Source organism: Ammospiza nelsoni, chromosome 11 (assembly GCF_027579445.1).
Source record: "Ammospiza nelsoni isolate bAmmNel1 chromosome 11, bAmmNel1.pri, whole genome shotgun sequence".
In the NCBI taxonomy this organism is placed as follows: Eukaryota; Metazoa; Chordata; class Aves; order Passeriformes; family Passerellidae; genus Ammospiza; species Ammospiza nelsoni.
The window spans coordinates 13321993-13338042 of record NC_080643.1 but is presented as its reverse complement, the minus strand read 5'-3'; the positions used below and the strand labels follow the sequence as shown (position 1 = coordinate 13338042).

General features: G+C 37.3%; 1 protein-coding gene across 1 annotated transcript in view; it reads left to right on the top strand.

The window, feature by feature from the left end:
- Window positions 1–16050, top strand: part of CACNA2D3 (calcium voltage-gated channel auxiliary subunit alpha2delta 3) — a 383158-nt gene that overhangs the window by 240089 nt on the left and 127019 nt on the right. Inside the window, exons 12-13 of the mRNA XM_059480385.1 lie at window positions 3739–3817; window positions 8107–8240. Coding sequence (XP_059336368.1) covers window positions 3739–3817; window positions 8107–8240 — 213 coding nt within the window. The remainder of the gene's footprint in view (window positions 1–3738; window positions 3818–8106; window positions 8241–16050) is intronic.

The following is a 16050-nucleotide window of genomic DNA, read 5'->3' as shown; positions in this document are numbered from 1 at the left end:
AGACATAATAAGAAGGTAACATGTGGGAGGTTTCCACAGCTGCTGTTCTAAATATAATTAAAATACATCAATCTCAAATGGTATTCTTTGCCATTCAACACTTGCTTCAGAAATATATGAAGTGAGAAAGTCACAAGCTCTAATAAAGTTTCTAGTTCCATTGTGCTTTCAATTTCTTTCAGCTCTCACTCCATATTCTGTGAACATTGGCTCAAACAGCAGTCTGCAGCACCTACTGTGCAGAAACAGCAAGTGCAATTGAAAAGGTTAAAGTTTAAAGTTTTTGCACTTGGAGTAAGCTTTGCTTTGTGTTCAGTGAATCTGACATCTACAATTTTCAGTTTTGTAGATAGAATATAGTAATTCAAGACTAGTGCATCTGCCTGAGAATATTTTCTTTCTCCAAACCTCGTAGTTCATGATAACCTTAATATAGTTGATATAATTCTTTGCAGGTCAGGCACAGAAAATATTTTGATTCAGGTATCTCTTTCAAGTATTTTGTAAAGCTTTCGATATTATCCAGGACTGAAGGGCTCTCTTTCTATAATGTTTTTTGCCAGAGGCACACCCTCTGAAGCTGATTCTTTCTCTGATGGAAGTTGTCTCTTGATTCAGTCACAGCACTTGGATATTCAAAGGTGTTTTTCTCATTTGTCTTATTCTCAGTTAGCCAGAGCATAGGTAGACTATGTAAATGATGTTACTGGATCTTCTGGGATGTGCCCATAACAACTTTGAATTTACTCAGTCTCCCTTGACTGAACATGCTCTCCATATGGATTCAAAGGAAGTTTTAGCATCCCAACATTCTGCTGTACCATGAGATACCAACATAGGTGCATCAGTGTGTGTCTGCATACTGCACATATCTATTAAAGCTAATAGTTTCTATTTTATTTTTATTTTATTTCTATTTTCTCCAAGGTCCAATAAAAACAGCAGAATGAGACAGACACACCTTATACTTCCTAATCTATTATTAATTACAGAGATTTTAATTGTATGCCTCAGTATACATATTTATACTTACTATGCATATTTACTATAATGCTGTACATATTTATCATCAGAATACACAATATTAGTGCTATATGTGGGTTGTTTGAGTAAAATAAGCATTTTCTGCAACCATTTTGCGAGCAGGACTGATTTGACACACTTTCCATTCAGTTACCTCACATGTACAAGAAGAAAATTCAGTGGTCAGTATTAACAGCTTTACCTACCAACATATATCTTACCTGGGATCTAAGAACATGGATGGATGTTAAATCTGGTCCTTAATGTCTAATCAATGCACAATGACAATTTCAGTGGTTATTACAATGCTGTGTGTCCTGTTTTGCACCATAAATAGCCCATCACTGCACAGGTCTCATCCATGGACAGCAGTTGAACTAGTTTGAACTTCCCAAATTGATGTAGTATTTCTGTAATACTGACTTAGTTATATTTTTATGTATCTGCAGTAAACAAATCTGTGGCCACAGTAACTGTTTATTGGTGTGATACATCCAGAATTAGCACACAGAACACCTATCCAGAAGACTAAAATTAGCTTAAAAGGTGTGTGGAACCAAGCTTGTTTTGAAAACTGGGATTTAGAATGTAGAAATATTCATGCAAGTTACCAGTTCTAATAATTTATTAGCATGGTCTGTTTCACAAGGTGGTGTTGGGTCATAGGTTGGATTCAATGATCTCAAAGGTCTTTTCCAACCTAGTTAATTCTGTGATTCTGGGATACTGCTGCAGTGTTTAGTTAATGCTTTTCACTGTAAGCTCACAGTGAATTAAGTTTATGCTGGTGGGTTCAACGACCTGATCAAATGAAACTTTTAGAAGTAGAGAAATAATCAGAATTGTTTTCTGTCAATCTTGATCTTGAGGATTTTTCTCACTATTCTGAATGAACAGAATTGTGTTAAACAATATTTACAATACCTATTGATGTGTCTCTAAGGTCAATGTAGAAGGAAACTTGAAAGTATCAGTGGCTGTAATTTAAACTGAAATACCTTCCTGTGATCCTGTCTTGGCTATTTTCTTACAATACTGCCATGAATTATAGTCATTTTATTAATTCTTGAACAATATAGAAAAGGTATTTTAAAATTATAGTGTGATTTGTATTTCACTGTATAAAAAACTTTTTTCTTCATGCTGTCCATGGTAAACATCACTTGTATAACATGTACCATGGAAAGTGTGAAGAGGAAAGCACACAGTACCTTGGGACATGGAAGGAAACAGCACTACATAAATCTGGATTGCTCACCTTCTAGCTCTCTGTTTCATAGATTCCTTTATTTTTTTCAAGTAATTACAATTAGCAGATTTTTATCATGCTTAAAATATTTTCTAGCAAAATTAAGTAAATTAGATATAGAAAATATAATGAGCAAAAAATCATTGAAATCCTTGCAACAATATCCTAGAGACAGCCCATTCCTCATGGTGATCCATGTTACCAGTTTGTTGAAATTTTATTTTTGTAGGTTATTTTGCTGCCTGTGCCTGTTATCATGCTTACTGCTCATCTGTTTAGATAAGGCAGGTCTCCTTTTATTAGGAACACAGTCTAGTTTGATTCTCTGTAGATTAAAGCAGATCATTAAGTATAAATCTCTCCGAGTATTCAGTCTCATCATAGGCTATTTTCAAGCATCATTTGCAGGAAGATAAAACATGACAGTGATTTATGCTGTATTTTGAGACTATAAATCTCACTGTGCACTTTCATGTGTCTTTGCAGAACAAAGAATTTCTTTATTAATGCCTTCATAGTAATCAACAATGTATAAAAGCGCCATTCTTTTGTTTAATGTTGTGTTCTTTAGAGTTTTAGAGTTGGATTATGCAGACTGTTGGGCTCAAACTTGCAACACTACACCACCAGTGTGCAGACTTTTTAAACCATATAAATCACAATTCCGTTCTGTGCATATTTTATGTTTGAGAGACTGGGGAGAGTTTTGTGATTGGAATCTGGTCTCTAGGCATGCTGATAACACAAAGCGCTGTGTATGCCTAGAAACAGGATGTGGCCATTAAGAAAATGGATACAAGGCTGGTGAGAAAATGGGGTGTCCCAACTGATAGTAAAGGGGGAGACTTTCAAAGTATTTTATAACTACTTCTGTGGGGAAAAAATATTATAATTTGTGAATCGGGAATCATTTGCTAACAGGAAAAATTATAAGTTTTTGTTTAATTTGAAAATGAATTAAATGATATTAAAGTGCTACCTCTGAGTACCTGTCTCTGTGTTGACAATGATATTGTGTCATATGAACCTTGAAAACTGAGGGGAATTATCTTGCCTGGTGTTGCAGATTCTTTATCCACAGAAGTATTTGCTAGTTAAATGCCTCTTTCCCTACATAATAAAAATTTTCTGAATTCATAAGTACAGAACAGATTTGTCTGAAACATACCATTTTTTACTCCAATGATTTTAGTTTATTCTTAAGTACATATTAAGCATAGCTGTAGTTAAAGGTCAGATATTAAACACATTCAAAAAGATAACCGTTCTATTACACAGAACAAAAGCCATATTTTGTCAGGAAGACATTGCTGGCAGAAATATATTTTTAAGCTAATGTACTTGTTAACCAGTAATGCTTTCTTATGAAGGGTTTGTCCTGTGAATTACACATCTGTATCTGAAGTTCCACTGGATATGTTTTAAATGCAGTAGTAATTGATTTATCTTTTGCATTTTACTTTCAGGTCCGTATTTTTACCTATCTGATTGGAAGAGAAGCTGCATTTGCTGATAACCTGAAGTGGATGGCCTGTGCTAACAAAGGTTGGTTAACCCTCTTCTGTGCAATCCTTGTTTTCAGAACCCCTGGGCTGAGCCCTCCTGCACATCTGACCCTTCTACAGATATGGTGTCCCTGGCAACTAACCACAGAGGATAGGTTGTTTTATTTTTCCCAGAAAATGAAAATACTTAATTATCTTGTAACATAAAATTTAAAGAGCAAAACCCCCCAGTCTGAAATTTTCTTCCTTAAAATAGGTATGAAGTTTTTGAACTATGTGGTCTTAAGTTTTTGTTCCGAGAACAAACTAATTTCAAAGCATTTGTTCTATCTGTTATTACTCAGAGTGAGTTTGGTTTCTGAGAACACTGGGTACAATCCTGCTGAGTTAGGCATGGTGTGTAAAACACCAGACATCCTGTCCCTTGAGAAACTGACAGTGTAATTGAAAAAAACTGGTTTATATCCTTTAAGAAAAAGAGCATTAAAACATTTAAAATGCTGAGATACTGCAGTAAAAGGATTGACTAGGAATGTCAAGTAGGAATGATTCAGGAAAAAAACAGCCCCAAACCCCAATTAATTTTCAGGTTTTCCTTTTTCTTTCCTCTTGGAAAGAAAAAAAGTTCTTTTTTTCCATTGTGCCACATTACATTATGATGAATTGCATCAGGTGCTATCCATTTAGTCATTATTTCTTTAACTACTGTTATGTCCAGCTGATGGAAATTACTCAGTTTGAAGTCTTGTCTTAATCAGCTAATATTACACCATAATTTAGTTTAAATAATAGTATAAGAATCCTTTGAAGCATCTTTTTTTGAAGACAATTTAATCAACAAAATCTTTTAACTTTTTAGCCCAGCTCTGCAAATTCATAAAGATCTAAGTACAGCAAGTCAGAAATTAGGACCAGGCAATGGAGGCAGCCTTAGCAGATCATCTGGTCCACGTCTTCCTTGTTCCCAGAGGGGAAAAGTGGTCACCTTTGTCATTCTTCAGGACCACTTTGTTCTTTTCAGAGCCATGTTGCTTTGAGTCAGAGTCTTACTCATATGAATCAACTAAGCAACCTAATGACTGTTATGCCTATAAATTTATTTCCCTCTCAGTTTAATAGTTACAATACCTGCTCTCTGATAGCTCATAATGTAAAAAATCTTCTACCTCCAATCATTAATTAAATAGATTTTTTTTTTTTGCTTTGAAAATCACAATTGGAAACAGCATGTCATGGTCAGACAGTTCAGGTTTAGATTTTTCCTTGCAGTTTTCCCTTACAGCTTGTCCATTTTATTTCAGTGAAATGAGGGATTACAGCACAACAGATGAGGAGTGTAGCAAAGCTGGTCTAAAGACTGGCTGAATAGCAGGACTGCAGTTTACTCCTTATGTGGGCGGGCCAAAATTTGTTGTTGTCACTGAGGGTGAATGACCCTAAAATCAATTTTCCTTGCAGTGATTTTCCCCTTGGAAGCACAGCATAGATGAAGGCTGTTTGCAGGGTTTCCAGCTGACTGGACTGTGTTCAGCAGCCCTTTCCCTCAAAATGGGTCACAGGGGAAATTCACACCACCTTGCAAAACTTCTTCAGCCTCTAAATTCTGATTGTGAAACCTTGAAAAACCCCAAGCATGTTTTTCTGTTACATTTTTCTGTTTAAGTAGGGCGTATCTAGAGGGAGCTTGCTTAATGAAGCAAAACACCCAACCATTTTAAATACATTAAAACATTCAAGATCCCCAAAATCCCTCTAGAGCGGTTTGTGGAATTTGCAGTGATTTACTCTTCTGTATCATAAGCAAGTGCATATTAAGGAAAACAGGATTTACTAAGGTTCTGAAGTGAACAAAGGTGGAAATTTCCTAGTCCGGAGTGTGCATGTGGCAGATGTTAGCAGTACCATCTAGAACTTAGAAATGACAGGACATTTTCCTCAGCATCACTTTCAGCAGAAAGCTGTAGAGAGAAAGCTGAGAGTTAATGCATTACTTGCTTACCAAACAGCTGGGATTAATTTTATTTTTTTCAGTAAAATTCACCATTGCAGTAGCAATTTGACAGGCTCTGTTTTACTTATTTGGTTTTTTAAACATTTTGTCCCAGGTCATCGCTGTGCTTGGCATAGTATAAAATGGACAAAGGGTTGGATTCAGTCAGTGCAAAGGAGCAGGGGCTGAGAGAACAACACAGGGAGAAATGCTTCACGTGTCGGGGAGCTGATGGTGCCTCCAGCTCAGGCAGAGGACAGATGAGCCCCGAGGCAGGTTGTGCCCCAGCTGGAGCAGTTTATGGAGCATTGTGTCAGCAGAGGAGAGCTCTGTGCAGGAAGCCCCCCTGACATCCATTCCCATTATTAGCATGACCCCAGCCCCTCGTGCACGGGGCTCTGGGGTGGCAGGCAGCCAGTCACTGAGCCTGTTCACCTGCTCCAAGGCTCCTAGAGAGAAAGGGGGATCCTCCATGGGGCTTTTACAGCTGCATGAAACAATGAATTCACTCCTTAGACCTTACCCAGAGGATTTTTAAATTCTGCTATTGTATTATATGCAAGAGCATTGCGTCTCTTCTGCACAGTGCCCAGGAAACAAACTGCACTCCGTGTAAAAATCAGCTGGAGGCATTTTGAAAAGTTATCAGTCTAATGGTGGACATTTTAGAGAAAAACAAGCCAAACATGCAGGGACTGTGTAATGGGGAAAGGCAGCCCACATGCAGAGCTTAAGTGTCTGTCTTTTACCACATTATTATACATCTCTCATGCTTGTCATTACCAAATCCTACCCATTTCCTTCATGAGATTTTTTCCTGCTGAGGAGGAAAAAAGGTAGTGCTGACTGTGAGGGGGCTCTGAGGTGGCATAATTCACACACCAGGGAACTGAGGAGCAGGTGTTGGAATGCAGAAAATGGAGCATGGGCTTGCTGCTCTTGCTGACATGGCCTCAGCAGCTGTGCACAAGGAGCTCAGAGCAACTCTTTATCTTGACTGTGTATTGACATTTTCACCAAATTAAAAGGACCAAATAAATAAAATGCCTTAGAATATTGAATATTTTAACAGTATGAATAGCATATATGAGTAAGAATGCCATACTAGGAATATTTGAGATCATAGTATAATCAAATTAGTTTAAAAAACCACAAACAATGCATCCCTTCTCCTTTATTGTCAAGTTGAAGATATCCATTAGGATACTGCTACAACTTGTTTCATTTTATAGATCTCTACTAAAAAGTCTGTTCTTTCACTGTGCCTTAATTCACACACAGATAAAATTCATGCAGAAACATCCATTTTGTGGCATTTGAATTATGGACTGGTGTATTGATTCAGAAAGGTCTAGATTCAGACAGACCATCTTTACTGTCTTGCCAAAATTGCCCCATGTATAAAAACACAACTCAGAAGTTCTTTGCAGCTGCCATGTTTTCTGCTGAGCTTAATCAAGCTCAATATTGCAGCTCCACAGAAGCTGTGATCTTGTCAAATGATTAAAATTGTAGTGAGGCCTCTTTCATGTTGGTCTGTTCTCATTAACAGAAAGTAAATGAAGGCAAGTGATGCATTTAAATAAGGCCTGATGAAATTTTAGCCTTGCAATTTGTCAGTCCTTCATCACTATTGCATGATGTGGGCTCCAGATGCCAAGGTTGTGATGTGTGAGGATACTCGACATCTCTCACTGAAAGGGAGTGGTGACAGCTCAAATAGCTGAGGCTCTGCTGTTCTCAGTGCTGTCAGGTTGGAAGAGATGCTTTAAAGCATTCACAAGGCTGGGATCCCCTAAGCACACTGTTCTAGTTGTAGCCTACATTTTCTGCGACCTGCCATATTTTTAAATTACATATTGCTTTTTTAATTTCAGTCACACTGTGTAGGGATGAATGTTTCAGAGCACATGCAATGACCATTCTGTTACTGTAGTTCTGCTCCATCATGCTTCTTGAAATGTGAACAAGTGGGTGAGATATAGTTGGGCAAAGATAATACTGGTTCTAAATTTTAAAGCAGACAGCATTAAAAGAAAAAAGCCCAAACCATTAAACAAAAAATGTGATCTTGAAATAAAAGTTTAGTACAGACAGTGCAGTGGTTGATAGCAGTGTTGGGAACCCTGGCCTTGAGGGCTGCCCAAAGGTTTCACAGGCATCTGTTTGCACCAATTATTACTGTTTGAGGCTGCTTCTGATGAAACATTCCTCCTTTGTATCTTCTCTTTGGAAATAAGCAGAAAACACGACAGACATACACCACATCATACTTCTTCTTGAAAACCTGTTTTATTTGTTCTCTCTGGTTTCTCACCTGGAATTGTGTGTTTTCACAGGGTTTTTCACTCAGATATCTACCCTGGCTGATGTGCAGGAGAACGTTATGGAATATCTCCATGTCCTCAGCCGCCCAAAGGTCATTGACCAGGAGCACGACGTCGTGTGGACTGAAGCATACATTGACAGCACTGTAAGTCTGCATGATAAACCAGAAATGTTGTGCTAAAAACTCTCATTATGAATGTGCTTTCTGTCGCTGAAATGTGCAGTGTAAGAATTGGGACCAGATACCTTTACGCCACAAGCAAATAATTCAATATTACTGAGCTTTAGCAGATATTTATACATTAAAATTACATATAAAATACTGAAAAAATATAAGTTACAGAATAATTTTGAAGTTTGTAATGTCCAAACCTATATTTCTTTTATTAATCAAAAATGGGCATTGAACAGATATTGATTATATTGAGTAAACATTTTTTTCTATATGTTTTAGAACATGTACGTGAATATGTGGGTATAAAGATACAGACTGACGAGAATCAATAGTTTTAGTGTAGAGAGGCGAGTCAACATCCAACTGTGATAACTTGGGGAAGAATATTGAGAAGATTCTTCCTTTTGAAATATATTGAATGGGTGATATGTTAAAATAATTGTAATAATTATCCAATTTTAACTTGACACCGCTGTGAAACATTAGAGTTAAGGCACAACTTTCTATTATGCAGTGACTGAGCTCTTGTGGTACTTCTGTAGCATGAGTGGTAAATCATCAGATTTGCAGGTAAAAGTTGTTCAATTTCATGGATTGGTCTGAAATGGAGTTTTATCTATTTTCTTTTGCTTACTATATTTCCTTTGCTCCAATTAAAATATTTTGGTTAGTGTATTATCCATAGAACAAGAGTCTGTACAAATGTCTGCCATTTAGTACAGGAGATGCCAAATATTCAATATAATGGATAGAAGATCACAAATTACTCATGTTGCAGATGCTTATTTCTTGCTGTTTTAAATTTTCAGTTGATGGGTAAGGTGGGAGAGTCTCACCAGCTTCATTCTGATATTTGGTGTTTTTTTTTTTTGTTTTGAGTCTGTGTTGCTTCTGGATGGTTCAGTCTTAAATCTGTATAAAACCACCCTGGGAATAGAGCTTTTATTTCATTGTCACAATTTTTTAGGCCTTTTCTAGTCTTCATTTATGACCATGGGTAATGAAAAATAAGTACTTAAACTGCAGTTGTAAAGGAGAAACAAAAAGTTAATTGCTTTAGAAGGAATTAACTTATCTCTGTTTCCTTTTTAAAAAATAACGTATTAATCCATCTTCCCTTTGCTCTCTTCCTTTTATTGAACCATTCGATCAGATGAACCGAAAATATGTTTTATTACTGTGCCTTCAGGGCTTCCCATGAAATGGGGAGATGACCAGGAGAATCTTGTTCTCATTCACTTTATATTTTTTAAACATTTGTAGTAGTCAGTGTGTGAATGTAGAAGGGAGTTCGTGTTTGCTAGACAGAGTAGCAGGAAGACACTCAGGTAAGTGATGTCCTGGTGCAATTCTCTCTCTTTGCCTATGAATCATTCATTAAAAGTATCATAAACAAAATCTTCCTCCTTTCTCCATACCAAGTTATCCCCTCTACCCACCAACAAAGCACAAATTGCTGACTCAGAATTAATTTGACACTTTACTCTTGCTTTTGCCTGTTAATCTGTATTTCCTCGATCTTTGCAGGGAGAAAAATACTCATAAAAATTGGGTAAATTTTTTTTAAAAATTAAATTACTCATAAGAAGTCTTACTTTCAGGGATTCTCCTGTAGGTTATGGAAAAGCTAAGGGAAATTAACAACATAATGTTGTGTGAAACGCTAAGTTGAATACAGCAGAGCTGAGTAAAAGCAAGTGGATTTAAGAACACTAGAGGGAGTGTAGAGATGGAATCTTGAGAAGACCAGAAAATCAGACAATGGAGCTGTTACAATCTTGAGTAACAGAACTGCTTAAATCCAAACAAAATGTCTTTTGATGCAGTCAAAACACTTCCAGGTTCTTCTCTTTATCTCCTCTTGTCTTCCTGCTCTCTTGACTAAACTAATCAATGTCACCGTGAACACACTCTCACATACACACATATAAATATATTATGTATATATACACATTCCTGCACTCATATACATACATGCACACATATATTTTAAGTGCATGAAAGTTCCATTCAGGCCCCTAATGGGTTGGATTCTATAAGAAACTATAGAAAAAGTAAATGCCATTATCTGCTTCCTTGCAAACTACCTTTTTCCTCCCTTCTCAGTCATTCTTCCCACAAAAAACCCAAAAAAGCCCCCTAAAAACCAAAAAACCAAAACCACAAAAAAACCAAACAAAACCCCAAACCAACAGGCAAAGAAACAGGATAAATTAGGGTATATAATACAAAATATACAATACAAAACTTGAAAATAGAAATTAAGAGAACCTTTTACCAAACCAGGATTGCTTCTGCCTCAGCTGAGGGCTGCTGCCTGAGTGCTATTTTCAGAGACAGATTCCCTGGCCATCTCTAGTGCTTTGACATTGGAAGTGCTGTTAAAACAATCTTCTCCATCCCATAACTTGTTGATTTTCACAGACAGTTTGTGTGGCTGCTGCTTGGACCTTTCCCCAGTTAAAAATATTAGTGTATTTCCAGACAGCTTAAATGTTCTTATCACCCTGCAGTGTGTGAACAGCCAGGGTTAGATTCCCAGGGCTGCATTTCCATGGTTGCACTCAGTGTCACTGTGCCCTAACAGCATGGAATATCCTTCCCCCAAACAGCAGAGCTAACTGGCCAGCTGTGCTGTTTCTGAGCAAGCAACATTAGGATAGAAAATACTTCCCCTGTCACCCCAGACTGTTCTCATCCAGTATTTGTGCAGGACAAAGGCATCTCTGAAAGCCAGAAATTAGTTCATTTAAGTGTTTGATACCATTTAGGAATATTCCCAGAAGAGCTTTGCTGCTGAAACAAAGCATCTAATTCCTGTGTCTGTTCACCTTTCCTGTAAGAGGATGTCTGCAAAATGTTCATACAGCTGCCTCTTCAGCATGGCTTTGGCATTCCTGAGGAGCTTCACATACTATTAGGAAAAATACAACCTCTATAGAAGTGGAAATCTCTGGCAAGGTGTGATATGCAGAAAGCATGACATGGATTTATGTGAGTCAGGGCTGTGTCCTTTGGCACTGTCAGGATTGCTGCTTGATGTAAAGCAACTGAGACAAGGCCTCTCTGGTGACTCCATGCTTCTCTTTCTCCTGTCCCTGCACTTTTTTCTCTCCCCAGTGTTTCCTGTCTTTCTGAGAGGTAACCAGAGAGCTTCTATGCTCATTTTTAGTTACCCTTCATTGTTGTGTTTATTTCCTTTAAACCCAGGATTTCATGTTGGAAATATGATGATCACTGTGTAAAGCCTCATTTCTTTTAAAAACCAGGACTTTGACATAGGAGTCATAGAATTTTAACAAGTGTCTCTGGCTCTTGGAGAAACAACTGATTTCTGAAAAAAAATTGAATTTAGGTCTGTGGGGAGCTGAACTGGTTGTACTTGGTTGGTGGTATTTGGTTTTGGTACTCACCTGGGAAGCAGTCTTTAGAGGATTATCTTGGGCTAATTCTAAAGTCAGCTTCAGAATAGTTGGGAATGCTAGTCTTGTAATAGCCCAGTAGCTGAAGTGCAGCCAATACCTTCAGGCTAAAATGTTGGAATTGAAGGGTGTGATAGGTACCAGCCAGACTCCTGTCTTCTGATTCAGAGTCCTCTGATTCCAAATTCCACACCTTTCCTTGGATTTGTTCTCTTTTCTATTTGTTCTTCTCTACTCAGCAGTTTGACACACAGCACAAGTGGGCGAGCTCTGTTGGATCTATGGAGTTCTGGGAGAAAGGGTCTTTGGGCTGTCAAGAGTGAGAGGTCAGGTGGAAGATTCTTGATTGTGGAGTTTATTAGGAGAAGAAATTGTCTTGCTGCCCGTTCCTGTTCAGCTGTACAGCCCAGAGATGCTGTAGCAAATAGCTCCAAAGGCTGCAGATGGGATACATGGGACCTGGACAGTGAGGTCTGGACACCACTCCTACAGAACAGTCACAACACAACTTTTCTGCTCAAAAATGGGTCACAGTTGGATCTGATATCACTCCTTCAGCATTGCTAAGGCCCAAAAGCATGTAATGGTTCAGAAAATAAAATAACTTAATGAATGCTTAAAAGAAAAAGGAGATTTCTGAGTGATACCTTTCAAATGTAAGCAGAAAGGAATTCTAAAAGTATCATAGTATTTCAGGGAGGCAAGAGTTTTAAAGTAGTAAATGACTTTTAAGCATGCATCTATAGTGAGTCAATAAAAGTGAATATTTTAGAAGGAAAAGGAATCTAGGCTGGGCATCAAAATATTCCAGTGCAGCAATACATAGAGGTCATCAACAAAGGACCTACTTGGACCTTTGTTAACTCTTCTTGGTGGAATTTGTTCCTCATAAGTGTACCTGAATATATCCTCTGGATCTAATGGACCATTGAGTTCATCTTCAGGCTCTTGGTCTCCAGCTGGGAGCAGATTCAGGCAAACATTGCCTCACTGTCTCAGTTTCCAATCAGAGGAGTTCTTTGCTTAAAAAGAGAAAATTATTGTTTCCCTGAATATTTTGGGATGAAAGTCTGATGCTCCAGAATTTAGGCATGCAATTTAAAGCAGCAATGTTCTGAGTCATTACAGGTCATGGTTCATCATAATATGAATGGGGAGTGCTTTTGCTTTTTGTAATTTTCTTCTGTGTCAGAGTACCATGTGCTGATTCTTCACTTGCATTATCCCCACAGACATACATTCTATTATGGCTTTTAGTTCAATTCTAGTTCAAATCTACCGTTGCTATTGTATATATGTGTATTTGTAAATATAAATATATTTTCCCCATTTCTTTATTTTTATGAAAGAGATAATATTTGACAGTATTTTCTGATCAAGAGACTGATGCTTTCCTAGGAAGGCAACCAAGAACCTTATTTCTCTTTATGGGGCAGTAAATGGAGATAGCTCCACTGAAGTAAAGGCTTTAATAGCCATTTCTAAAATGCTTATGATGGGTGTTACAATTACATTATTATGTAGATGGTAAAATAAATTCATCTTCCTCCTTTAAAAAGATGAAGATGATGATGAATTTATTCATCTTCCTCCTCTAAAAAAGGCAAGTACTATGCAGGCATACTTTTTACTCTGATCCAAGTTCTTTGCAGAAATGCAGCAGCAATTATGGGAAGCTCATTCCTCCCAACTGGCACATCAGAATCCAGATATTTTGTGCATGAAAATTTAAATTCGAGGATACAGTTCTGACAAAGGAGAATTATAAACCAGTTCCAGAGAGGCACTATATATACATATATATATATGTTTGTATATATATACATATATATATATATGTGTGTGTGTATATATATATATATATATATATATACACACATATGTATGTATGTATGGACAGAGTTATACAAGAAGGCCCTCCAGACTGAAAGCTGTTACTCTAGACATATTTTTATACCCAGGACTTTTTGGTGAGACATTAAAATGTTTAGTGCTTCCTCCATTCTCAGTTTTCTTTGTGTTCAATGCACAGAAGGGCTTTCATGAAGTAACAAAAATAAAATAGTACCCCATTTCCACTCACTTCTATTCCCAGAGATATCTTCAAATACTTTTGGTGGCACAAGTTAATTGTGCTATTATAGTAAGAAGGTGTATTTAGCATTTCTATAACAGGAAAGGTTCCCCAGGCCTCAATTTCAAAAAAGTAACTTCTAGACTGCAGTACTGGTAGGCATTAAAATGGATCAGTGTGTTCAGAATGTTCAGGCACGTCTAAAATAAGTAAATATCGGTAATCACTGCAGAACTCAGTGTCAGCAAGTGTCATTAATCAGCAGCTGAGATAAGAAAATTTGCTCACAATATATTTTTTTTTTCCAATAGACTAAGAACTAGAAATCTATGTTTCTTTTTTTCCAGGCCCACTTTGGATTTGGTTACATGCTCTAACCTTCCCTTTGTGGCCAGCATCTCTTAATCTCTAAGAATTTACAAGTCTTTATCAGAGAATGTCATCACCACCAAGTGCTTCTGAGGTGCTCATGGGAATTTTCTTTTCTCACTTTGACATTTGAGCTAATTGGTTTAGGGAAGAAAAATCCCATGCATGGATATCAGGCCTTCCACCAGGTAGGATTGTTCATAAAATAAGGTTCTTCAAGCTCTGCTTTGTCTCCTACAGATCTCAGCGATCTTTTGATCAGATCTCAGTCCTGATATAGGAGAAAAGCAGAAAATATCCCAGGAAATGCTTTTAATTCAGCACTTCAGTTTGGATTAATTTTCCTGGGAAAGTACAGCAGTTCTGACCATTTCACCTTGAGGCTTCCATGGGACCACAGCTGCAGCAGTGACATTCTGATGTGTCTGCTCTGGGACAGTGCTTGAGCCATTGGCACTGCTGATCCATGCAGCTGCTTGTGCACTCACTGAAAAACCTGCAAAAACACGTTGTGCACACATTAATAGGGAGGTGCAATATCCCTTTTTGCTGGTGATTGGTGCACTGTTTGTGGAAATCTTCATTGGCAGTCTCATAAAAAAGAAAGCATTTGAGCCAACATTTTTATGAGTTCTGTGGCCCAAATTTTTCAGTTGCTATAATTAAGTACTCTCATTTTCTCCCAAACAGTTCTAATCTGTTTGTTTTACTGCTGGATCTAGAATAAATGAATTATCATGAAACACATGAACTGTTTCAAATTCAGTAAGTTCTGTGTCAACTGTCAAAAAACATAATGAGTTCTGGAGATCGTGAATGAACCTCTAAAACTGAATAGAATTCATGCTCTCCAATTGTCTTTCAGATGCAGCTCAAAACAGCAATGGATGTTGTTCTTTTCTGTTAGAAAATGAACATCTGATTTACTCCTGCTCAGCAGCAGGGTGCTCATCAGTGCAGGGAATGTTTTCTGCCATTTATATTTGTGCTTAGCTCCCACATTCACACACCAGGACAGGAGTCTGGGTGTAGTGTGTCCCAACAAAACACATAAATTGAGACCCCTGAAATCAAAACTGGGGCATGCACAGGAAAAGCAAGCCCATAAGGACCTAGTGGGGATATGGATGCTTAAAATAAGAATGATTATTCCATGGAAACAGAGTACATGCAAATAAGGTTTCATCACAGGAAGCACCTATGCACACATTATGGACACAAGATTGTGTATCTTCAGCTTTTTGAAGGAAACTCCTTCTTTTGATAAATTACATGTTTGTTTTCCTCCACTGCTAATGCTGGAACTTTACAGTATTAGGGCAAATTCCAATGATTGCATTAAGCAAAGAATATTACTACAGAGAGCTAATTGCTAGTTGTCAAAGTCACAGAAAAACTGTTGTAAAGAAATAGCAATACTTAATGAATTAACACTTTTCATGTGTATTACTCTACATGGTATTTACAATGTAAAATGCTATAAGTGATATATAAAAAAGAAGTTTAAAACATCAAAACCAAAACTAAAAGTCCTGCACTTAAAGAGGAACATAAAATTTCCTGCTGGGGATGTGGAACATGGAATGCCATCTGTATTACATGGCACTGAGAAAACTGATTATGTTTGGACCTCTATTTCATAGCAGATGGGTTCATTAAATTTAATAGCCTCCAGAGCCTTTAGAAACAGTGTTAAAAACATGTGGAACATGCTGAGACACTTCACTTCTCGCCCCACAGTCATTATAACTCTGGCACAGACTATAAATATTACACTACTTTATTTCCATTGAATCGGATTACTATTATAATTATTTTTCATACGGTACATTTACATGAGAAATGCAGAATGCAATTTGTTCTCTTCAAACTTTGAGATATGCAGTTGATGTCTTTAAATGCATTTTACAGTTCT